The following is a 25,710-nucleotide window of genomic DNA, read 5'->3' on the forward strand; positions in this document are numbered from 1 at the left end:
TCCCAACCAGCAGAGCTGGGAACTGGACTGCCTCCTCCAGCTACCCATTCGGGCTGCAGGCATAGCTGTCAACCTTCCCTTTTTTTGCGGGAAATTCCCTTATTCCAGTGCCATTTCCCGCTGCTATCCCGGATTGTTAGGTATCCTGTAGAGTAGACTGCCCCGGGACAGGTGCAACATTCTGGATAGCATATAAGATGCCAGGTAGATTCCAATGATACAATAAATTTTGAGGGACAGCGCAAGGGGGCGCATCCAGCCTCGCAGCCTCCCAGGGCCCAACCCACAGCCAGCGAGCTCCGATGCTCAGAGAGACAGGAAACGGGGCCAGCCAGGGGGACTCGAGAGCGGCTGCACTTTCCTGTCCCCCGCCGAGGAGAGCGGAGGAGCAGCGGCCCGTGGCCTGGCGAGTTTCCCCGGAGAGGAGCCGGATTCCGGTGCAGGGACGGAGCGAGGAGTCCGAGGTGCAGGAGGCGGGGGGGGGGGAGGAGGAGGAGGAGAGCAGATGGGCCTGGCAGGATCAGGCCCCGAGTGGAGTCAGAGGCTGCAGGGCGCTCCCCAACCAGGCAGGAAGGGGAAGGGGCGCAGCTGAGGGGCAGGGCATCTGCAGGAGGGCACAGGGGCAAACATCTCTGGCTCAGGCTGGCACGGATCCTGCCGGAGACCCTGGGGAGCTGCTCCCTTCAGTCCTGAGCTCAAGGGCCAGAATGAGGGGTCCAAGGCAGCTGCTGCTCCGCGATGGACGATGCATATAGTCGTCCGATGATCAGCGGCGTACCTGTGGCTTTTGCCGTCCCTCTCCCTGTTCCTCCCCGTCCTCTTCCACGGTCCTCCCCACGGGGGAGAGGGAAGGGGAGGCAGGGGGGAAATGGAAGAGCAGTGCAACAAGGAGGTGTCCCTCTCACCCTGCAGCCCCCTGACACCCTTTGCAGGCCACTACTCCTGCCCCCCCTTCCTCTGCCAGTGCCATTGATAAATCTATCGCCCTCCTTGGTGAATTAGTCTGATCGCCTTTGAAAGCTCTCTTTGCCACCACCATCACCGCATCTTGTGGCAATGATGTCCATCAGATTCATTTAGCAAGGAAATGGCTTCTTTTGCCTGCCCCAAATCAAGGTACACTGTGCCTACACATGGAGGTTCTGTTGATCTGGCACGGCAATTAAAACAGCTAATAGATCTATACTCCAGAGAATACATCTGATCTTGTCCCAAGGTGTCCTCATTAAGGCAAATGAAGGCTGAGGGTTGAAGTGAGTGCCAGATTTGAGAAGGCAGAGGAAAGGAGGATTCTATGTTCAGATTATTCATGTTCAGATTATTACTCATTTCATTTCTATGCTGCTTCATATTTTTAAGGGAAAATATCTCAAAGCAATTAAAGGAAAATCTCATTGCAGTTTGTGTCCATAGGATGTTGAGAACATTAACTCTGTAGATCCAGGAGTTCTCTCCTCCTGATAGTCTCAGATTTGATTGTTCTTTCCTATAGAGCAGGAGGAACGGAACATTTATGGGCTTAAAGCTGCATTGATTCTGGAGGCCACATTCCAGTGAGCTTTGTGGCCAATGTATGCACATGCATGCGCACACAGAAAAGAGATGCAGACCATAAAGTCACATGCACACACTCACCAGAGGTGCTGCCCACACTCACCAGACATGCCATCTAGCATACATACAAGTCTTGCAAACACAATCAGCATGTTTAGACCTTCCAACCCCAGTGCTGGGCTGGAGGAGAAATAAGAGCACAAGAAGACCCTTCTGAATTAGCAATGAGTTCTAAGAAAAAATACCCTTCAGATTGTTCTTTAGAAATCCTCTTTAAAGAGCAGCCAGAGGGATCATTTATTTCCAGATCAGGGCTTTTACCCCATTTCAGCACTGTGCTGCTTTGTGGTGAAATTGGAGTTTAAAAAATCTCTCCAAGGGCCCCTTAGGCATCTTTCTCTCCAGGACAGACAGAGATCTTCATCCTATGATCAGATCAGGAGATGGAAACGGCAGGGATTAGCAGGACACACCCTGAGGCTTGGCAAGCCATATGCAGCCAATGGACTGCAAGTTAGAGTGTCTTCAGTCAAGAGAGTTTATGACCATCAAATTTAAAATATTTTGGATCTTCCTTTTGTTCTTAGGCTGTGCAGATACCATACATTTAAAGCATGTGGCTTCCCCCAGAGAACCACAGGACCTGTAGTTTATTGCTACAGTTCTCAACACCCCTAACAAACTGCAGCTGGCAGGATTTCTTGGGTGAAGCCATGTACTTTCAATGTTAGGTGGGTCTGTCGCAGCCTTAATCATATACAAAGATCTGTTGCTGCCTTTCCAACATGCTAGAAGTTGCAGCCAGAATCAGCATTCCCTGTCCACTGAACATGCTCAGTCCTCTCACTGGGTTGTTTTTGGATTTTGCTCCCACTGCCTTGGTCCTCCCCCCCCCCCCAAATATTATTTGTACTTCCATAAACCTTGATGTTTCCCCAAGTCTTTGGATAACTTCCCCTCGTCCCTGGGTGGAGGCGTTTGGGTGACATAATGATTGTCATTCACATCCTGAACATTTTTTTGATTAGAAATAGAAAGAGTAATAATATATTTCAAAAACTGGCTAATGGTTAAAAAATGTGCTTTTGTTTTTATTCTTGGGTTTTATTTTACTTTGTGTTTATTTCTTTTCCAGCAGGGTGGCATAAAAATGGAAGAGCAGGGACCCAGGAGACCCATTCAAAGGGAGAGACTGGAGTCTAAAGGAAAGAAACCTCCTGCCGGCCAAGTTGGGACCATCAGGGATCTTCTGCATCGGGCAGATTTATGTCAAATTAAGCAGGAGCCAGAGGAGGGGCAGCCACAGCAGCACTGGGATGCCCAGAAGCAGGATTTCCTGAAGACAATGCAACCCCCTCGTTCAGGGTGGGAAACCCCACAGGCTCCCAGTTCTCCCCACTCTGGGGATGGTGTCCTCTCCTTCAGGGGAGCTGCGGATGCCAGTCGGTGGCCCAGTGGGAGAGCAGGGGGGACAGACCAGACCCTGCTCCCAGACACTGAGGGGCTTCTGGGAAAGGTAAATGCCCTCCTCTCACCTGGGGTTCCAGCACCTGGAGGTCACAGGTCCACTGCCTCTAGACATGGAGGTTCTGTTTAGCTATGGTGGTGAATATTCCTCCCCCCTGCACTTTCTCTCTAATCCACTTTAAAAAGGCTTGCTAGACCAAACTTTCTAAATGGGTAGCTGTACAAATTTACCAGCTGTGGTCCTGCACTGGCAGCAAGGCTAACAAACAGGGGAGCTGGGAACGTGCTGGTCCCATCTCTCCCTGCATCTCCCTCCTGACCTAATTGTCCCAGCTTACCTCATGATTGGGCCGGCCCTGATGGGGAACTGTGATGAAACCAGGCAATCTCTTATGAGCCATAGCTAACAAACTTTCCATTTTGCCCAAACCAGGAAACTGCAGCTGGCAGCTTTGGAATAAGCTGGGATATTAAGCTAACTTCAAACTCTGCTTCGTGAAAACAGGAAACTCTGGTTGATCAGTGGCTTCGTGGTTTGACTGTTCCCACTGATAGCAGTAAAAATAGGAAGCCCTGTTGCATTCAAAGGGGTTGTTTGGACAGTGTCTGTGATCAGCATGCCAATCAGGACAGGCTTAAAAAGGTAAAGGGCCCCTGACCATTAGGTCCAGTCGTGGCCGACTCTGGGGTTGCAGCGCTCATCTCACTTTACTGGCGAGGGAGCCGGCGTACAGCTTCCGGGTCATGTGGCCAGCATGACTAAGCCGCTTCTTGCGAACCAGAGCAGTGCACGGGAACGCTGCTTACCTTCCTGTCAAAGCGGTACCTATTTATCTACTTGCACTTTGATGTGTTTTCGAACTACTAGGTTGGCAGGAGCAGGGACCGAGAAACGGGAGCTCACTCCGTCGCGGGGATTCGAACCGCCAACCTTCTTATCAGCAAGTCCTAGGCTCTGTGGTTTAACCCACAGCGCCACCCGTGTCCTAGGACAGGCTTAGGAAGCAATTATTATTATTATTATTATTATTATTATTATTATTATTATTATTATTATTTGCATCCTGCCTATCTGACTGGGTTACCTCTGCCCATCTGGGTAGCTTCCAACAAAATAAAAACTAATAATAATAATAATAATAATAATAATAATAATAAATTTTATTTATATCCCGCCCTCCCCAGCCGAAGCTGGGCTCAGGGCGGCTAACAACAATCAAATAATCAAACAGTTGAATAATCACACATTCTAAAAATATTTCATTATAAAAATTAATTAAAATCAAATTGATGGCAACCGATTAGGCAAAATTCTGTGCAGGTTGCCAGAGGAGGGAGTCAGGCTGCGCCCTGACCAAAGGCCTGGTGGAACAACTCTGTCTTGCAGGCCCTGCGGAAAGATGTCAGGTCCCGCAGGGCCCTAGACTCTTGTGACAGAGCATTCCACCAGATTGGAGCCGCAGCCGAGAAGGCCCTGGCTCTAGTTGAGGCCAGCCTAACCTCTCTGAGGCCTGGGACCTTGAGGATGTTTTTATTTGCAGAGCGTAGGTTTCTCTGTGGGGCATACCAGGAGAGGCGGTCCCGTAGGTACGAGGGTCCTAGGCCGTATAGGGCTTTAAAGGTTAAAACCAGCACCTTAAACCTGATCCTATACTCCACCGGGAGCCAGTGCAGCTGGTATAGCACCGGGTGAATGTGATCTCGCAGCGAGGACCCCGTAAGGAGTCTCGCTGCGGCATTCTGCACCCGCTGGAGTTTCTGGGTCAGTCTCAAGGGCAGCCCCACGTAGAGCGAGTTACAATAATCCAGTCTGGAGGTGACCGTCGCATGGATCACAGTGGCTAGGTCAGGGCGAGAGAGATAAGGGGCCAACTGCTTAGCTTGGCGGAGATGAAAAAATGCCGCCTTTGTTATAGCTGTAATCTGCACCTCCATAGAGAGGGAGGTATCGAAGATTACACCCAAACTCTTAACGGACGGTGCTGGCACCAATTGCACCCCCGCAAGAGATGGGAGTTGCCCCCTCGATCCCATATCGTCCCGCCCCAGCAAGAGGACCTCTGTCTTCGAAGGATTTAACTTCAACCGGCTCTCACGTAACCATCCAGCCAACTATCAACAATTTCCCTGTAAAAGGCTGCCTTCGGAAGTCTTCCATTTCGTAGAAATGGCCTTCGGTTTTAAAGAATCGCCCTCTTTAAGGAATCACGTGGTGTAAACATGTATGTTGTCCTCTAGGTCCAAACACACACAGACACACATATAGTAGGAACAAGCAGTGCTTTAAAGTGCTTATCTTGCAAACTTGCCATCTAAGTTGTTTACTCCTGACCAAAGTTCCTGTTTCCCAAAAGGACAGGAGGGGGAGCAGAGGAGGAAATGGATGGGTTTGAAGGTTCTTTCCCTCAGCCGCTTCTCTCCCCTGAGGAACAAGAGCAAAGGGTGTTTGCAGGGCAGGAGGCCAGAGGAGGCGGCAGCGAGGGAAGAGGGACGAGTGGGCGGATCCACTGCCTCTCCTAAGGGATCCTGATGCAAGCAAGGGGCTTCCTCCTTCTCCATGCAAGGGCCACCCATGTATTCAGAGCAATCCTTTGCAAGTTAACTCTTAAGTTCCAAGGGATCTACTCTCAGGTCACTAATGTGCATAACATGCCAGCCTTAGGAAGGGAGGTGGGACAGGCAGGTGAAAAGAATTGCCAAAGGTGTTCGAAAATGCGTGGGGTCCCTTGGGAAGGGGGTGCCCAATTGGGGCTTCTCCAGGGACAGCGGAATGTCTTGGGCAGGAGAATCCCTGCAGGGGCTCTCAGACTCCCTTGGCTTCTTCTTCCCTCCCTCCCAGGAAGCTGCAACTTGCTCTGGATTCTGCACTCCTCAGGAAGCTGAACCTGCAAACCTAGCTGAGACTGAACCTGCAACCCTGGCCAGGATGGAAGGAGGAAGATGGACGGTTGACCTGGTCAGGCTGTCTCCCGCATCCCTCCCCACAACCTCTGAGCATTCCCTCCCAGGACCCTTAGAGAAATCTGGTGAGTTCCAGGGGAGAGGAACTGGGGACAGGGATACATGGATGGTGGAGGGAGAAAGAGGAAAAGATGGAGAGGAGACAAATGGAAGGAAGTTCCTGACAGGAAGAAGGAAGGGGTGAGGCCTTCTCCGAAGCAGCTCTTTGTTTCTTGAATCCTTTTCCTAAAGTAGAGGGGGCAGATTTTCTTCCTCCAGGCTTTGAAATCTTAGGTGTTATTTCCACGGCAGGAATAATTGATGATAATGATGTTGCACACCAATCCTGAAAAATGGGTGAAGTGGGATGGAAATGTTTCCCTTAATTATTTATAATTAATGTACACAAATTGTTTCTATTATTCTTATTTTTTATAGACAGGGTCAGAATCATACATTCCACCAGCATCAAAACACAATAGATGCATGCACCTCCCCAGTTTGGTGGGCTTAAGGGACAAAGGACCCGTTATCATGATACACAATTCCTGGGGCTGGAGGCTCTGCAATTAGGATTGGGCATATAAAGTCCAAGAGCGTCTGGTATTATAAGCAAATTGTGTAAAATTGCCAATCTTACAGACTGGGGTTGTTTGTGAGAGTGAGTGAGTGGGATAATAATTTTAGCGCCCCTGTGTAAAGGCTTGGTTCTCCCGCACAGACATGAGACAACTCCAGTAGTAATTATCTCAAACTCATAAATAACTTTGGAGCTCAGTCTTCGGCCTGTTCATCCCAGCTTGCAGTTGCCGAGTCCTCCAGCAAAGAAACCCCCACTTTGGCTTTCTTTTCCCCTCTTCTCGCAGATTCTCTTGAGCCTACGATTTTTTGAACAGGCTATTTCGGGGGCTCTGTGTCAGAGCTCAAACTGGAGATAACAGTCTGTGCCCCCCCCGTCACCCCCTCTTCCTGCTCCTTGTTCTTTGCTCCTGCTGCAGCTTGGCTGCTCCTCCCCTGCTTCACATTCCAACCGAATCCCATCTCTTGCGTTCTCAGGCTCTGTCAGCGGAGGCACGAGAGGCTTGAGATTCACGGAGCTGACACCCTGTAATTTTGTCTGTCCCTAAGCTTCCATGGAGACACTGTGGTACAACCTTGGTGCAAATTTCAAAATAAGTACACAAAGCCAACAAAGAGACTCAGAGGTTTATAGTGGCACCAGCTTTCCTGGTCAAGAGTCCACTTTGTCAGACTGCAGCCCACAAAAGCTTAGGCCATAATACATCTCTCAGCCTTTAAGGGCTGCAAAAGATGAATCAACAGAAGCGTAGTTCATCTATGGAATCCATCCTACAGGAGACAGTGAGAGCCAGCAACTTGGATAGCTTGAAAAAAAGGATAAAACTGACGTCTCTGCTCTGCCCTCGCGGTCCTAGGCAATAATGTGGCTTTTGGATGGAGTCCGGCACGCTTCCCTGCGCCCCACTGGACTCCCGTGGATAGCTCTCCGTCAGCTTCCTGTAGCAGAGTCGTCGCAGCGGTAGAAAACTTGCAATGTGTGTGTAATAAATCAGACTGCACACAAGCTTTCTTGCTTATCTCCAACAGTCTTTAATCGTGTAGAAAAACATCATAAATCAGCCTGGCGAAAGAGCGCACATCTTGCTGCCTCGCCGCAAAAGCGAAAGAAAAAAAAACACACAGAGAAACTCCCCTCTGTGAACATAGCCACGCCTCAGAATGTGAAACGTCACTCAGAACTGTTTAACTCTGTAAGTTCTGATTCTCTTCATACCCCCTCTCGTCTCGCATCCTGAGGGAAACTGTGAACACACATCTACAGACCTCTTTGAGTTCAACTCCCTTTGCATTGCCTCTCGCCCCTTTCTGGCATTTGTCTCAGGCAACCGTTGAACCTCCTCAAAACTCCCAGGTTTGCACTGTGCGAAACCAACCCACGCGCTGGTGACCTGAAACCTCTCAGGTGGAACTCCCTTTGTGGTGTGAGTGGACCATCTGAGCACAATCCCAGGTGCTCCTTCTGACCCACTGGGGCCAGCAAGTGTGTCCTCTACATCAGAAGACTCCCCCTCTGACTTACTACATCTTTGAGCCTTCTGCACTTTGCTAACAGGAGACGAAGGCTCACTCTTGGGCTCTCTTTTAACAACCTGTGGAGATGCCCAAACCTGTTATTGACCCTGTTCAGAGACTTGGTCCTCAGTAACAGGTTCAGCCTCTGGCTCTCTCCTCAGAATCAGACAGACATTCTGAGAGAACGTCAGGACTCGCATGGATCCTTGACCAACCATTCTGCTCACAGAACTCAGCATGTTTACTGATCAGAAGCTTGGTCTTGTCACCTTCTGGATATGCAAACCTCCACCCCTTTGTCGCAGGTTCATATCCACAGAAGATCATTTTCTGGAACCTCGGGTCACCTTTCTTTCGTTGAGCCTTTGGCACAGGCACCCAGGCCTGTGAACCAAACACACGGAAGAAATGCAGCTTTGGCTTCATTCCGTGGAGCAAGAAATACGGGGTGTTACCTACCACTGAATTGTAGGACCTGTTCATCGTGAAATTGGCTGCCCTCCAAGCCTCGCTCCAAAAACTCTGAGGCAAACTGGAGTCACACAGTAGAATCTCTGTTGCTTGAGCCAGAGCTTTACTCCTGAGCTCCGCCACGCCCCTCTCCTGAGGAGAAGTAGCACCCGTCACCTTGTGACGTATCCCCTTCTGACGGAAGAAACTGCAGAGCGGACCCAGTAAACTCTGCACCTCGGTCACTCTTGAACCCCTGCACTTTGGTGGAGAACCATAGTTCCACTGCCACAACCCAATCTTTGATCAGTTGCACTGCCTCGCCTTTCGTTCTCAGCGAGAAGCACCAGCCATTTTGGCTAAAATCATCAGTCAGCGTCAGCACAAACCTGGCCCCGCCCAGACTCGGCTTTGGCATGGGCCCCAAAAGGTCTGTGTGCACAAGCTCAAACGGTGTGCTGGTCCCGGGGGTAAGGTACCTTGGGTGTAGCAGAGTCCACACGAAGAGGGGCAAGGTCCGAGGCAGAGAGCCGGGCGGGGAACAGGTACGCTGGAACAGGAGGCTGTGCAGGGAACAGGAACACCGGATGGTCGGGAACAGGAGGCCGAGCAGGGAACAGGAGTACCGGATAGTCAGGAACAGGAAGCCGAGCAGGGATCAGGAACACAGGAAGGTCCGAAGCCAACAACGACGTTGCTCCCGCAACCTGGGGCCGGGCTGACTGGGCTTTTATCCTCTTCTAAGGCCAGGGGCGGTCCCGGCCCCCAGGAGCCCCGCCTCCTCTGGCCTTAAGGCGAGCACTCCTCCTGGGGGCAACCAGTTCCCTTCGCCTCTCTGCCCTAAGCCTCTGCAGATCAGGAGAGGCCGAAGGGTTACTGGGCCCTGGAGGAGGCTCACCTGTGGCCACTGAGTCGTCAAGCCTCTCTGGGGCCAGAAGGGTTTCACCTGGGGCCAGCTCCTGATGCACTGCCACAGGTGCAGGTTCTTCAGCATCTAGGCCTTGCCCCAGTTCAGCCGGCCCTGGAGGCGGGGACTCTTGTGCAGGCTGGGATTCCTCTGTTTCATCCTCCGAATCGGAATCCCAGGCCATCACACCATCCCCCCTCCCAGGCCCCCCCCTCAACCGAGGGTCCGGACCCGGCTTGCCGGGGTACGACGCATGGAACTCTCGGAGGCAGGCAGGTGCGTGGACGTTGGCCGCTGGTTCCCAGGAACGGTCCTCCGGTCCGTACCCCTTCCAGTCAATGAGATACTGCAGCTTTCCCCTGCGGTATCGGGAGTCCAGGATGCGTTCCACCTCGTACTCAGGCTCTCCCTGAACCAACACTGGCTGCGGTCGGGGACGGTTCGGGTGGAACTCGTCGGGTGGGGCCACCGGACTCAAAAGGGACCTGTGGAAGACCGGGTGAACCTTCAGGGTTGCGGGTAACCGGAGACGAAATGCCACAGGGGAGACTTGGTCTACGATAGGGAACGGGCCGGTGAAGCGGGCGTCCAACTTCCGCGAAGGTCGAGAGGGGTGGAGGTGGCGAGTGGAGAGCCAAACCAGGTCACCGACGCGAAGTTCCGGCCCCACCTGGCGGTGGCGGTCGGCCTGGGCTTTGTACGCTTCCTTGGCCTGGTGCAGTTGCTCCACCAAAAGCTGTTGCTGGGACTGGAGCTCTTGAAGCCACTCCGTCACCGCCGGGACCGCGGACGCCGGCAGCACCTCTGGAAACAGCCGTGGATGATAACCATAACTGGCCTGGAACGGGGTCTGCTGGGTGGACACATTCACCGCGTTGTTATAGGCGAACTCTGCCAATGCCAGGTGGTCGACCCAGTCATCCTGCTGGTAGCTGCAGTAACACCGGAGGTACTGCTCCAGCACCGCGTTCGCCCGTTCCGTCTGGCCATCGGTCTGTGGGTGGTAGGCTGACGAGAGGCAGACCTCTGTCCCGAGGGTCTGGTGTAATGCTCGCCAGAACCGGGATGTGAACTGAACGCCCCGGTCGGACACCACACGCTCAGGTAGGCCATGCAAGCGGAAGACATGCTGAAGGTACAGCTGAGCAGTTTCCTTGGCTGTGGGTACAGATGGACAGGGAGCGCAGTGCACCATCTTGGTGAAATGGTCGGAGAAAACCAGAAGGCAGGTACAGCCACGAGACGAGGGTAAGTCCACTATAAAGTCCAATGAAACCGTGTGCCAAGGACGCGGTGGAACTGGCAATGGCTGAAGTAGGCCGGGGGGTCGCCCGGTAGGTCCCTTGGCGCGCCGGCAGACATCACAACCAGCAACGTAGCGAGCCACGTCAGCCTTCAGGCGGGGCCACCAAAACTCTCGACTGACCAGATGGGTGGTCCGATACCGTCCAAAGTGCCCCGCTGCTGGGGCATCATGGGCCATCCGGAGAACCTCCAGCCGTAGTGGCCCTGGCGGGATGTACAGACGACCGTGATGCAGCAGAAGGCCCTGAAGCAGGACCAGTCCCGGATACTGTGGGCTGGACCCTTCAGCCAGCTCCCGGAGCCGATCCTGGGCCCAAGCGTCGACCCGCTGCTGTTCCCGCACCCGAACCTGCAGTGGCTGCGCCTCCTGGGTGGCCAGGAATGCAGCCGGAGGTAGGATCGTGGTGGGTTCTGCTTGCTGTACCGTGTCTGCGTTGTCTTCAGGTTTCCGGGACAGGGCATCCGCCTTCTGATTCTGAGAGCTAGGGATGTAGCGGATCCGGAACTGGAACCGGGAAAAGAACAACGCCCACCGGATCTGTCTTTGGTTCAGCTTGCGGGTGGTCTGGAGGTACTCCAGGTTCCGGTGGTCGGTTCTCACCTCCACCGGATGTCGTGCCCCCTCAAGATGGTGGTGCCAGACCTCAAAGGCTACCTTGATGGCCAGTAGTTCCCGCTCCCACACAGTATAGTTACGCTCCGCTGGTAGGAGCTGGCGGGAATAGAAGGCACAGGGTAAGAGTGGCGCTTCAGGCCCAATCTGTTGAGACAAGACGGCACCGAGAGCCGTACTGGAGGCGTCGGTCTCCACCACAAAAGGTCGAGAGGGGTCAGGATGTTGTAAGATTGGTGCCCTCTGGAAACAGGCCTTCAACCCCTGAAACGCCTCCTCTGCCTCCTTGTCCCAGGAAAACGGCGTCTTTGGGCGCAGTAGCCGGGTCAACGGGGTGGTGCGATGAGCATAATCAGCGATGAAGGTCCGGTAGTAATTGGCGAACCCCAGGAAACGCTGTAGGTCCTTGCGGTTCCGGGGTGCCGCCCATTCTCGAACCGCTGTCACCTTCCCCGGGTCCATTTGCACCCCATCTGGAGAGAGCCGGTGACCAAGGAAGTCCACAGTCCGCTGATGGAACTCGCACTTGCTGAGCTTTGCGTACAAACGGTGCTCACGCAAGCGCTGCAGCACGGTCCGGACATGTCCCTCATGGTGAGCCGGGTCACGGGAGTAAATCAGTATGTCATCCAAATACACCACCACGTACTTGTCTAACAAGTCCTGAAACACGTGGTTGATGTAGCGTTGGAACACCGCAGGCGCGTTGCACAAACCGAAAGGCATAACCAAATATTCGAACTGCCCGTACCGGGTCCCAAACGCTGTCTTCCACTCATCCCCGGCTCGGATCCGAATCAAGTTGTAGGCCCCTCGGAGGTCCAGCTTGGTGAACACCTGTGCCCCTTGCACCCGCTCCAGCAGCTCCGAGATAAGGGGTAAGGGGTACCGGTCTGGGACGGTAATTTTGTTCAGGGCTCGGTAATCATGGCAAGGGCGGAGTTCCCCACATTTCTTCTTAACGAAAAGCACTGGTGCCGCGGTAGGCGAGGTGGAAGGCCTAATGAACCCACGCTCCAGGTTCTTGCGCAAGAAGTCCTGCAAAGCCTCGCGCTCTGGCTCTGTTAGGGAATATAAGCGACTCACTGGTAAAGGCGCTCCGGGTTGGAGGTCTATGCCGCAGTCAAAAGGCCGATGCGGCGGCAGCTGGTCTGCCCCCCGTTCCTCGAACACGTCCTGGTAGTCCTGGTACACGGCTGGGAGCGTGGGTGCTGCCTCCTCTGAGGGCGCGGCCGCCAGCGTTCCGGATTGAGCATGGGAACATGGGTCTGGGAAGTGCACGGTCCGTTTGACCCAGTCAATCTGAACGTTGTGGGCTTCCAGCCAGTCCATCCCGAGCACCAGGGGGAAGCGGGGCATAGAAGCAATGTCCAAAGTTCGCAACTCCCGGTGCTGCTGGAGACACAGGACCAGGGGCTGGGTCTCCTGAGTGACAGCACCTGAACGCAGAAGTCGTCCGTCAATCGCTTCCACCTGGATCGGTACTGGCTTGTTCCGAAGTGGCACCTGATGATGGGTGGCAAAAGCAGCGTCCATATAGGAGCGGGTTGCCCCTGAATCTACCAAAGCATGGGTGAGGATCCAGGGCCCCCCTGGAGGGTATAAACGTACCGAAACCATAAGATGTTGCAAGTCCATTGGTGCGGGCCCATTCTGTACGGTTTGGGACCCCCGGTAGCTAGGGCCATCAGCTACTGGGGTTGGCGGTTTCCCTGCGGCTGGCGTTTCTCAGGGCAGGACCGAGCGAAGTGTCCACTTCCGCCACAGTAAAGACAGAGATTTCCCTCCCGACGCCGCGCCTTCTCTGCGGGGGAAAGGCGTGGCCGCACTGCCCCGAGCTGCATAGGCTCCTCCGTTAAACCAGTTGTGACCGTGGGGCTGCCGGAAAAAGCTGGTGCCGTGAACTGGGAGTGTCGGCGACCCCGGGCCTGACGACGATCCTCCAACCGGTCGTCTATTTGTAGACTCCGTTGAATGAGAGTGTCCAGCGTGGTGGGGCGTTCCATTGTGGCCAACTGGTCCAGTACCTCGTCCGAAAGCCCTTCGAGATACTGGTCCCGCAGTGCCGAGTCATTCCAGGTCAAGTCCTGTGCCAACAGCCGAAACTCCGTGGTATATGTGGCCACCGTGGACTTGCCCTGTTTCAAACGCCGAATCGCCCGGTTGGCTTGACTCTCTTTCTGGGGGTTGCCGAACGCGGCCTCCAAACGATTGCAAAACCCCGTATAGTCTGCCAGCAAGGGGGAGTCTTGCCTGAGTAGCGGCAACGCCCACTTGGCCGCCTGGTCCTTTAACAAACTAATCAAAAAGTGCACCTTGGTGCGGTCGTCAGGAAAGTTCCGGGCTCGCCCCTGAATATACAGCTTGGCCTGGGCCAGGAACATGGGAAAGCTGGCCGGGGCTCCATCAAATTTCTCAGGCAAAGCCACTGGGTACTTGCCCGGAGCCGGGGCGTCGGCCCCAGGAGCCGGTAGGGCTTCCAAACGTTGCTGAAGTGCCACAACCGTGTCGCTGAGCTGCTGCACGGTGTGAGTCAAGGCCTGGTTCTCCTGGGCCAAAGCCACCAGTGTAGCCGCCTGTTCAGCCATGGCCTCTGGCTCTTCCCGAACGCACCCCTACGAAGGGGGAGTGCGGGTGTGGCGGGAGCAAACTGTGCTGGTCCCGGGGGTAAGGTACCTTGGGTGTAGCAGAGTCCACACGAAGAGGGGCAAGGTCCGAGGCAGAGAGCCGGGCGGGGAACAGGTACGCTGGAACAGGAGGCTGTGCAGGGAACAGGAACACCGGATGGTCGGGAACAGGAGGCCGAGCAGGGAACAGGAGTACCGGATAGTCAGGAACAGGAAGCCGAGCAGGGATCAGGAACACAGGAAGGTCCGAAGCCAACAACGACGTTGCTCCCGCAACCTGGGGCCGGGCTGACTGGGCTTTTATCCTCTTCTAAGGCCAGGGGCGGTCCCGGCCCCCAGGAGCCCCGCCTCCTCTGGCCTTAAGGCGAGCACTCCTCCTGGGGGCAACCAGTTCCCTTCGCCTCTCTGCCCTAAGCCTCTGCAGATCAGGAGAGGCCGAAGGGTTACTGGGCCCTGGAGGAGGCTCACCTGTGGCCACTGAGTCGTCAAGCCTCTCTGGGGCCAGAAGGGTTTCACCTGGGGCCAGCTCCTGATGCACTGCCACAGGTGCAGGTTCTTCAGCATCTAGGCCTTGCCCCAGTTCAGCCGGCCCTGGAGGCGGGGACTCTTGTGCAGGCTGGGATTCCTCTGTTTCATCCTCCGAATCGGAATCCCAGGCCATCACAAACGGTTTTGTTGTTACCCTCTCTTTTCTGGGATAACTGCACCCTTTTACCTTTGCCTTTCTGCATGCCCTACAATCTAGGGATCGGTCACATGTTTTTATCCTGCACCCTGCTGTGTACTGGGGCAACTTTTGGATATCTTCCCAAGAGCCATGTGACATTCTTTTGTGCCACAAGTGAGCACATGAATCATGAGTGGGAACGTTTGCACACTTCGCCTGTGCTCCCTCAGCGTCCCCCTCATCCTCCAGAGGTTTCTCCAGAACAAAGAGATTGTTCTGACATGCAACACTGATTAGTTGTCTCCCACCCCTGGAAATAGAACAGACATCATTTTCAAAGCAAACCTTGTACCCCTCCTGTAAGAGACAAGATACAGATAAAAGACAGTGTTTCATCTCAGGCACAACGTAGACCTCCAGCTCTGCCTGCAAGAAAGAAACAAAAACATTTGCCACATTAGACAAAGGCCTCTGTGACCCATCAGCAAATACGTGAAACAGCTCTGCAGTTCCACATTTCGACACCAGGTGTCGCTGTTATCAGGTGATGGCTGGCTCCAGAGTCAATGACCCAGCGCATCATTCTGTCCTCTCTGGAGTTGTCCTTAAGTGTTGCCATGGAGGCAGTTAGGTGATAAGGACCGTCTTCACTCCCTGAGTCACGTCCTCCCTTCGCTTTCCCACGCTGGTCTCCTCTCCTGGACTGGCTGCCATGGGAAACGACCTTGAAGACATCCTGCCCGGCCTCTCTGGCTCTCTGCGGACAGGATCTACGCAGATGGTTAACTGAACCACAGACAAAACATTGACGAGTGGAAAAAGCCTGAACTGTGCCTTCCGCTGGCCTGCCCCCCCCCCTGCAACCAGATGGGCTCCCTGTGCCAGCTCGGCCCTCTCTGACACGGCGTTCCTGTTCGTCACTCAAGCGTCCTGTCACATACGCCAGAGTAAGATCTGCGGAATTCATCGATTCCAAAGTTAGACACAAATTGTCATAACTTTTGTCCAAAGAGCTGAGCAAAATATAAACTTGCAGTTCCTCAGAAAAGTTAACTTGCAACAGCCTCAACTAGTTGAAAACAGAGAGCATCTCAGTTACATGCTGTCTGATGCTATCACCTGGATGCAGCTTCATCTCAAACAAGCGTCTGGTAGTGTGGATCTTTGCCCCAGCTGTGGTCCTGTGGTGCACTCTTTCTAGTGCCTGGTAAGCCTCATGAGCAGTCTCCAGCCCCTCTACCAAAGGTAGCTGCGAACCCTCCAAACCGAGCACGATAGCTCCCAGGGCTTTGTGATTTTTTCTCTGCGAAGCATGGGCAGTTGCAATATCTGCTGCCGAAGCACCAGCCGCCGCTTGCTGTGGAGGCCCTTGGACTGCCTCCCACAGACCCTTGGCTACCAGCCATGCCTTCAGCTTCCTACTCCACTCCTCCCAATTCTTTCCGTTCAATTTTTCGAACGGGATGGCGTACAATTCATAGCTGTCTGCCATCTTCTCCCCCGGGGCTGAGCGTACTCACGTAACAGCAGCAGCTCCTCCCGCACCCGGTCCTCGGAGATCCGATCCTCCCAGTGAGCTTCACTGCCTCAAACATTAGGCAGGACTCCAGCTGGCTTCAGCTTCCCCTCAGCTGGCTTTCACACACACCTGCATGACTTGGCAACAGTTTCAAACGCTTGGCTGACCTCCATAACCTGTGGCTTTTGGATGGAGTCCAGCACGCTTCCCTGCGCCCCACTGGACTCCCGTGGATAGCTCTCCATCAGCTTCCTGTAGCAGAGTCGTCGCAGCGGTAGAAAACTGTTGGAATGTGTGTGTAATAAATCAGACTGCACGCAAGCTTTCTTGCTTATCTCCAACAGTCTTTAATCGTGTAGAAAAACATCATAAATCAGCCCGGCGAAAGAGCGCACATGTGATGGGATGATGAGCTGCTTGTGCGTAAAATCGTAATCCCTCAGAGTTTGTTCAAGCCCACAAACTTCTGTCTGTGACAGAGCCCCTCAGACATGGCTGCTCTAGTCACTTGCAGATTCCGACAGTGGTTGCTTTCGGAATCGTTTCCAGCATAAAAGCTCCTTAACGGAAACACGTCTTCTGGACTCACTGCGTGACAGTTTCCGGCGAGGAGTGGGTCTCCCTATGGGAGCTTCAGATACCCCCCCACTGCTCTCGCTGGAAGAGTCCCTGAGCCCTCCCCCCTGCTCGCTTTCCCTCAGAGATCCACCTCTCCCCTTGCTAGTTCCTGCTTCAGCTGCTGAGTCTCTCCCAGCCTGCGTGAGCCCTTCCACCAGAGACCCACCTCTCCCTCTGCTGGTTCCTGCTTCAGCTGCTGAGTCTCTCCCAGCCTGCATGATCCCTTTCACCACCGGTTCCTCCGATGGCAGTTCCCTGACATCCACCTCCCCTCCAGGGCCCCCTTCACCCCCTCCCGTTCCCTCTCCTCTGGGTGGTGAGGAGGTAAAACCCTGAAAAGAATCCTCTTCATCTTCAGACGTCTCGAACATTCCCCTCCAAATATTCAGGTTTGCGTGAGAGAGCGTCCGCCCTAACGTTCTCTGGGCCTGGCACGTAACAAATCTCAAAGTTAAATTTGGAGAACTCCTGAGCCCATCTCAACTGCCGTTGGTTGAGCACTCGTGCCGTTCTCCAATACTCTAGGTTCTTGTGGTCAGTGCACACTTGCACCTTATGTTGTGCACCAATTAGCAGGTGCCTCCATTTCCGGAAAGCCTCATGAATAGCAAGAAGTTCTCGGTCATACACCGTGTAATTCCTCTCGGATTTGTTCAGTTTCCGCGAAAAAAAGGCACACGGTCTCCACTCTGACCCCTCCTTCCCTGGCTGCAGAAGAAGCACCGCCCCTATGGCTCTGTCTGATGCGTCTGTTTCGACCCTCATCTTTTTTTGTAAGTCCACATGCAGAAGTTGTTCCTCCGAGGCGAAGGCCCTTTTCAGTTCCTCAAAGGCTCGCTCCACCTCCTCAGTCCAAACGAATTTCTTCTTACTGCTGAGACAGTCCGTCAGGTGGGCAAAGTTTCGAATGAACTTACGATAAAAGTTCCCAAACCCTAGAAACCTCTGCAAATCCTTCTTTGTTTTGGGTGTTTTCCATTCCAGCACTGCCTGGACCTTGCCGGGATCCATGGCCAATCCCTTGTCTGACAGGCGGTACCCCAGAAACTCCACCTCCTTGGTGTGAAACTGACACTTCTCCAGTTTCACCCACAACCGGTTGGCCTGCAGCCTGCTCAACACTTCTCTGACGTCTCTTACATGTTGCTCCTCATTCTCAGAATACACCAACACGTCATCTAGGAAGGCCACACAATTCTTGTACAGTAAAAGCCCCAGTACGTGGTTCATAAAAGCTTGGAAGCACGCCGACCCTGCTTGTAATCCAAATGGCATAACTAAGTATTCAAATGCCCCTAAAGGGGTGAACATGGTGGTTTTCCATTCATCCCCTTTCCTTATACGTATCAGATTGTACGCCCCCCTTAGGTCCAGCTTTGTAAAAATCTTTCCCTTCCGCACCCTGGTCAAAATGTCGTCAATCCGGGGCATTGGGAAAGCCAATGGTTCTGACACTGCGTTTAACCCCCTGAAGTCACACACCAGTCTCGGCTTGTCCGTGTTTTTTTTATCCACAAAAAACACTGGGCTACCTCCCACCGCTCTGGACTCTCTGATGAAACCTCTCTTCAGGTTCTTGTCAATGAACTCCCTTAGCTCCTGCATTTCTCTGTCTGACATGGCGTACAACTTGCCTACAGGAAGCTGTGCCCCAGGGAGTAAATTGATTTGACAGTCAAAGGGTCTATGCGGGGGTAGTTGGTCAGCTTCCTTCTCGCTGAACACGTCGCTGAGATCTGCGTATTGTCGTGGTACCTTCACTTTCTCCATTACTTCCGTCCCTGCTAGGGTGGCATGGGCCCCTGCTGAACCCTTTCCCCCTTTGCAGTGTTCTAAGCAATGTGCTGAACTAAAGGAAACCACTCTCTGATGCCAGCCCACCAGCGGATCATGTAACGCTAGCCAGCTCATCCCCAAAATAATAGGGGCTCCTCCCAAGGTGGCCACATTAAAAGCTATCAGTTCGGTGTGCCTTGCCACCTTCATTATCATTGGGACGGTCTGCAAGCTGACTTCTCCTCCCAACAACTCCCTGCCATCGATCGTGGTCACCTGCAGGGGGTTGCTTAAAGGGATAGTCTGTATCTGGTGTTCAGCTGCAAACTCCTTGCTTATGAAATTGCAGGAGCTGCCTGAATCCAACAGCGCCTTTATCTTTAAGGGGTATCCGTTTTGCAGCTCTAGCGACACTTCAATCACTAAGGCAGGTTTAGGAGGTTCTGGCGTGGGCACTTTCACTGCTCTTTGGCCTGGTTGCTGTGCCCCGACGGTGGCAACCAGGCGTTGGCTTTTACTTGCTCCGGTTTCTCCTCCTCTCTACCCTCAACAGCTCCCACCATCCCTTGCCATTCCTTCCTCTGGGGGCAGACTCGGGCAAAGTGACCTGGCTGTTGGCAGAGATAGCATTTCCGGGCGCCCTTTCCCTCCTTCTTTCCCCCTTCACTGGGCTTTGAAACTGCGTGCGCACGCGCTGTTCCGATTTCCATCGGCTCTGCCGGCGGGAAAGTTGTTTCTGGAATGTCTGGAATGCGGAACTCCTTCCAACGTTCCCCCTTCCCTTCCCGCCTCTCCAAACCTCTCGCCTCCTGGCGCGCTCCTATGGTCAGCGCAGATTTGCTCAGCTGATCCATAGAATCCGCCCTGGGACCCCTGGCCAGTTCATCTTTCACCACCGGAGCCAGCCCTTCTTCAAATAGCATCTGAATGGGTTCCGCCGATAAGTCCCACCCCAATCTGTGAACCAGCTTGGTGAACTCAGTCCAGTACTCACGGACAGATCGGCTCCCCTGTTTGCAAGCCATTAGCTGCCTGCGTACCACTCCCTGCTCAATATCGCTGGAAAACATCAGATCCATGGCACGAAAGAACTTCATTGTGTCCTTTAGGATGGCACTATTCGTTGCCATCATGGGTCTCACCCAATCCCGTGCTCCCTTTTCAAGGTGCCCAATCACGTAAGCCACTCGCGATTCCTCGTCAGGGAATTCATCAAACTGCACATTGAGGGCATATTGCATCTCTGTTCTAAAGGCATGGTAGTCCTTGGGGTCCCCCCCAAACTTCTGCACCAATCCTGGTACCTTTCTGGGGAACTGGGTGGCTTTTCCCCTTTTGTCTGCATCCTGAGCCCTTCTCTAGCCTTGCCGTCTGCAGCGCCAGCTGGATCTCCAACGCCCGGTAGCTCTCCTCCAGGCTTGGCCCTGCTCCAGCTCCTGCCTGCCCGGTTCCGGCTGGGTCGCTCATGATGCCTTCTCCTGCACAAACAGCTTACAAACACTGTCGGAATGCTGTGATGGGATGATGAGCTGCTTGTGCGTAAAATCGTAATCCCTCAGAGTTTGTTCGAGCCCACAAACTTCTGTCTGTGACAGAGCCCCTCAGACATGGCTGCTCTAGTCACTTGCAGATTCCGACAGTGGTTGCTTTCGGAATCGTTTCCAGCATAAAAGCTCCTTAACGGAAACACGTCTTCTGGACTCACGGCGTGACAGTTTCCGGCGAGGAGTGGGTCTCCCTATGGGAGCTTCAGATACCCCCCCACTGCTCTCGCTGGAAGAGTCCCTGAGCCCTCCCCCCTGCTCGCTTTCCCTCAGAGATCCACCTCTCCCCTTGCTATTTCCTGCTTCAGCTGCTGAGTCTCTCCCAGCCTGCGTGAGCCCTTCCACCAGAGACCCACCTCTCCCTCTGCTGGTTCCTGCTTCAGCTGCTGAGTCTCTCCCAGCCTGCATGATCCCTTTCACCACCGGTTCCTCCGATGGCAGTTCCCTGACAGCACATCTTGCTGCCTTGCCGCAAAAGCAAAAGAAAAAAAAAACACACAGAGAAACACTCCCCTCTGTGAACATAGCCACGCCTCAGAATGTGAGACGTCACTCAGAACTGTTTAACCCTGTAAGTTCTGATTCTCTTCACAAATAACGCTTCTTAATACTAGTTTCTGGAAAGCACCGGAAGGCAGAGAAGACTCTTGTGCTCCAGTCCTGCTTGCCGGTTTCCCACAGGCATCTGGTTGGCCTCTGTGAGAAGAGGATGCTGGACTAGGTGGGCCTTTGCCTAATCCAGCAGGCTCTTCTTAGGTTCCAATATATTGCAATATTTTTACAGTTTAATGTAGCACTTAAGTTTTACTTATTTCACGAAGGAGACACTGTTACTCGAGCCTGAGATCATTCACTTGAGAAATAAAAATAGAGATGTGTCTAATAAACTAGTTCCAGCATAGATCTGTATTATAAAACGATGCTGCCTTATTAAGTTTGAATAGAGTGATCATGTTTTGCTCTTGCCACTGTCTCATCAGCTTTCGTAAAATTTGGAACCTACAGAGGATAGCGGAGAATGAAGGTGTTAAAATGAGAGAAGGTGCAGATTGGGATTGACATGTGTTCAGCTCCCCTTTTTGTCTTTCTTGAAACTCTAACAGGATTCTCTTTCCTCCCAGACTCTCAAACAGGTGAGGAAGATGAAAGTCAGAATTCTATGAAGCCACATGAGAATTTATCGGGGGAAACAAAGAAATTGAGGATACAACAAAAAAGTCGCAAAGGAGAGAAACTATTTGAATGTACGGCATGTAGAAAGAGCTTCAGTGAAAGTGGAAAACTTAGAATGCACCAACGAATTCACACAGGGGAGAAACCATTTGAATGTTTTGAGTGTGGAAAGAGCTTCAGTGATAGTGGAGCACTTAGGATACACCAACAAACTCACACAGGGGAGAAATCATTTAGATGTATTGAATGTGGAAAGAGTTTTAGCATAAGTGGAGCACTTAGAATACACCAACGAACTCACACAGGGGAGAAACCATTTGAATGTATTGAATGTGGAAAGAGCTTCAGTCGAAATGATATACTTAGAATACACCAACGAACTCATACAGGGGAGAAACCATTTAAATGTGTTGAATGTGGAAAGAGTTTCAGCCAAAGCGCAGCACTTAGAATACACCAACGAACTCACACAGGGGAGAAACCATTTGAATGTGTTGAATGTGGAAAGAGTTTCAGCCAAAGCGCAGCACTTAGAATACACCAACGAACTCACACAGGGGAGAAACCATTTAAATGTATTGAATGTGGAAAGAGCTTCAGTACAAGTGGGAAACTTAGAAGACACCAACAAAGTCACACGAGGGAGAAACCATTTCAATGTATGGAATGTGGAAAGAGCTTCAGTGGTAGGGGATCACTTAGAATACACCAACGAACTCACACAGGGGAGAAACCATTTAAATGTGTGGAGTGTGGTAAGAGCTTCAGTGATAGTGGAAATCTTAGAATACACCAAAGAATTCACACAGGGGAGAAACCATTTGAATGTTTTGAGTGTGGAAAGAGCTACAGTCAAAATGAAGCACTTAGAATACACCAACGAACTCACACAGGGGAGAAACCATTTAAATGTTTTGAGTGTGGAAAGAGCTTCAGTGATAGTGGAAAACTTAGAATACACCAAAGAATTCACACAGGGGAGAAACCATTTAAATGTATTGAATGTGGAAAGAGCTTCAGTACAAGTGGGAAACTTACAAGACACCAACAAAGTCACACGAGGGAGAAACCATTTCAATGTATGGAATGTGGAAAGAGCTTCAGTGATAGTGGAGCACTTAGAATACACCAACGAACTCACACAGGGGAGAAACCATTTAGATGTATTGAATGTGGAAAGAGTTTTAGCATAAGCGGAGCACTTAGAATACACCAACGAACTCACACAGGGGAGAAACCATTTGAATGTATTGAATGTGGAAAGAGCTTCAGTCGAAATGATGCACTTAGAATACACCAACGAACTCATACAGGGGAGAAACCATTTAAATGTGTTGAATGTGGAAAGAGTTTCAGCAAAAGTGCAACACTTAGAATACACCAACGAACTCACACAGGGGAGAAACCATTTGAATGTTTTGAGTGTGGAAAGAGCTTCAGTGATAGTGGATCACTTAAAATACACCAACGAACTCACACAGGGGAGAAACCATTTAAATGTATTGAATGTGGAAAGAGCTTCAGTGATAGTGGATCACTTAAAATACACCAACGAACTCACACAGGGGAGAAACCATTTAAATGTATTGAATGTGGAAAGAGCTTCAGTACAAGTTCGAAACTTAGAAGACACCAACAAAGTCACACGAGGGAGAAACCATTTCAATGTATGGAATGTGGAAAGAGCTTCAGTGATAGGGGATCACTTAGAATACACCAACGAACTCACACAGGGGAAAAACCATATAAATGTATTGAATGTGGAAAGAGCTTCAGTGATAGGGGATCACTTAGAAGACACCAACGAACTCACACAGGGGAGAAACCATTTAAATGTATGGAATGTGGAAAGAGCTTCAGTACAAGTGGGAGCCTTAGAGTACACCAACGAACTCATACAGGGGAGAAACCATTTAAATGTTTTGAATGTGGAAAGAGTTTCAGTGAAAGTGGGAAACTTAGAATACACCAACGAACTCATACAGGGGAGAAACCATGAAAATGTATTGAATGTGGAATATGGAGCACTTAGAACACATCAACGAACTCACACGGGAAAAATCACAGATACTTTAATAAACTGCATAGGTGTTTTTTACCTTTCCTTCTATGCTTCCTTGCAATACTGATAAAATCAAACCATCCCAATGCTTTCAGCCCCAGAAGAGGAGCTCCCCTTGGTGTCAGGGGAGGGGTCCAAGGGAGCATATGAAGCCCTGCCATTCCTTCTGTCCCTGGCCCCTTCCCCTCCTCTCTCTGCCATCCCAGGGCCACTCTTGACTCCACAGCAGGAGACTGGATCTGTCTGTGATGGTGAGATGTCCTGGCCGGTTGAAGGACCACTTCCTGTTTTCTGCAGCTCCATCCTTCTTTCTCATGCAAGGTGGAGTCATGAAGCAGGCAAAGACTGAGCACACTTAAGGGTGGCGCAGTGGGTGGGTGGGTGGGATTCTGCTTAACCTTTCCCTGTCTGCTCCTTTTTTGGATCCAAATCCCCACACAAAAAGGGGCTTTGTGAGGGCGCAATCAGTGTTAAGGAGCTGCACTGAAAATCATTGCTTTGTGACCGTAAGAGGCCCTTCTCAAAAAAAGAAGCATCAAGAGAATTTAAGGTATAGAATTTAAAACAAACATAATTACAAAAAAAGAAAGCAGTCTGGTGCCACATTGCATAGGAGTTACTTTAACACACTCTACCTGGGGCTACCTTTAAAAAGAGCTCAGAAACTTCAATGGCTCAAAGAGCTGCAGACACTTTGCTGAACAGGGCTGGCTATAGGCAGCATAGGACTCCCATATTAGAACAGCTCCATCTGTCTAATTGTCTGTTTCTGGACACAATCAATGTTTGCACAAGAGGAAGATCGATTTGGAGTGCCGCATTTTCAAAAAAGATGGACACACGACTGTTTCTTTGTGGAGCTGAAAGGCATGCCCGTGTGCCTCATTTGTGGTGAGGCCCTCTCCGTCCTGAAGAAGGCCAACCTGCAGAGGCACTACAGGACAAAGCATATCCAGTACAAGGGAGTTCTAAGGGCAGCTGCGCCTGGAGAAGGTCAAGGCGCTGAAAACAGACCTGTTGGGTAACCTGTGGCCCCTCCAGATGATGTGATATTGCAACTCACGTCTTCTTTAGCCGTTGGCCATGCTGGCTGGGGCTCATGGGAGCTGGAGTCCAAGGATCTAGGTCCACACATGCCGGGGACAATTCAAATCCCTCCTCAGTCGTGAAGACGATTGGGCGACTTAAAGCTGGTCACCATCTTTATGCAAAACCTCCCTCGCAGGGTTGCTGTGTGCGTGAAAGCAATATATCTTGTGGTGGGCTTGATAAGGGGAGTGTGGAACAGAAATGTAATTCATAGGTAAGAAGACAGGAAATAATTCTGAATCTGACTGAAAATAAAGGATTCTTTGTCTCCAAATTGCATATAGCAAGCACCTGTGTTGTTGAACTCTAGCTGAAGTCTGGTTCCTCAGCACTCTGCACTCTCTCTCTGGAAACCTCCAGCTGTCAGGTGACAGAAACCAGCCAATGCCTCCCAGTTCAGAAACAGTCTGCCAAGAGCTGAGATTGGAAGTGGACAACCAAGGAAACTTAGGGGAGCATTTTCATTTCCATGCTTATGAATATTGAATTGAATCAATTCATCTGATGTGTTCAAAATAGTAGAGAAAGTTTTGACAGGAATTCGGGGAACTAGGAATATTTTTAGTTCCATCTGGGTTGATGGATCATTAAATAGCTAGAGAGGATTAAGGGGTGGGGTCGGGAATCAGGCCTTGTTTCTCATGTGACAGATAACCGATTCCACAGTTCTTAAATGTGACCATTTGCGACACAAGATCTACCCACCAGGGAAGAATGGCAGATGAAGGTGATGGACTATATGGAACTGGCAGAATCCGAGACCAGGGAGAAGAGTTGGTGGAAGAAGATTGGAAGAAATTTAAAGACTATTTACAGAAACATTGTAAAATTAATGAATGTTAGAAAGATATTGGAATGAACTTATGTGGTTTTAGCAGAAATGTTATAAAGGATTAGGAAAAAATAGACTGTTAATTGGTGAAACGAGGGAAAGTAAAGTTATATCATATTAAGATAAATTACAGGACAAAAATTGTAAAAGATGGAAAGGATTTGCTGAAATAGTTAACCAAACTAGAATACAAAAAAGGGAGGTGTGAGGAGGTCAAGAAAACAAGCTAACGAATGATAAGTTATAGGAAGATTCGATGTGTTATTTTTTTAATGGACTTTATTTTTCTGTTTTTGTATTTTTTTATTTTTTTATTTTCTTATTATGATGTGTTGTTTTTGATGTTGTTTAATATGATGTTATTATTTTTTCTTTTTGTAACCTTTAAAACCTTAATAAATATTATTAAAAATAAATAAATAAATGTGACCATTTGCTGCCTCCCAAAATTATGCTTAAGCCTTTCCCCTCCC

The 25,710-nt window shown here is 51.3% G+C and overlaps 1 protein-coding gene and 1 long non-coding RNA gene across 2 annotated transcripts in view; one reads left to right on the forward strand and one right to left on the reverse strand.

Annotated features, from left to right (window-relative positions):
* Window positions 1–25,710, reverse strand: part of LOC310702089 — a 164,446-nt gene that overhangs the window by 64,561 nt on the left and 74,175 nt on the right. The window lies entirely within an intron of this gene.
* Window positions 326–25,686, forward strand: LOC310701153 (uncharacterized protein). The gene is made up of 4 exons (XM_083491523.1): window positions 326–464; window positions 2,690–3,070; window positions 5,861–6,047; window positions 21,203–25,686. Exons 2-4 carry the CDS (start codon window positions 2,705–2,707, stop codon window positions 23,251–23,253), a joined length of 2,604 nt encoding a protein of 867 aa, XP_083347649.1. The 5' UTR covers window positions 326–464; window positions 2,690–2,704; the 3' UTR covers window positions 23,254–25,686.

Source organism: Podarcis liolepis, assembly GCF_965112155.1.
Source record: "Podarcis liolepis genome assembly, chromosome: 2".
Lineage (NCBI taxonomy): Eukaryota > Metazoa > Chordata > Lepidosauria > Squamata > Lacertidae > Podarcis > Podarcis liolepis.

Bases quoted from the DNA above. Each gene is read 5' to 3' on its own strand.
- LOC310701153 (XM_083491523.1), top strand. From the start codon at position 2,705: ATGGAAGAGCAGGGACCCAGGAGACCCATTCAAAGGGAGAGACTGGAG. The intron at 3,071-5,860 runs GTAAATGCCCTC...CCTCCCTCCCAG, and splicing joins CTGAGGGGCTTCTGGGAAAG to GAAGCTGCAACTTGCTCTGG. The intron at 6,048-21,202 runs GTGAGTTCCAGG...CTTTCCTCCCAG, and splicing joins AGGACCCTTAGAGAAATCTG to ACTCTCAAACAGGTGAGGAA.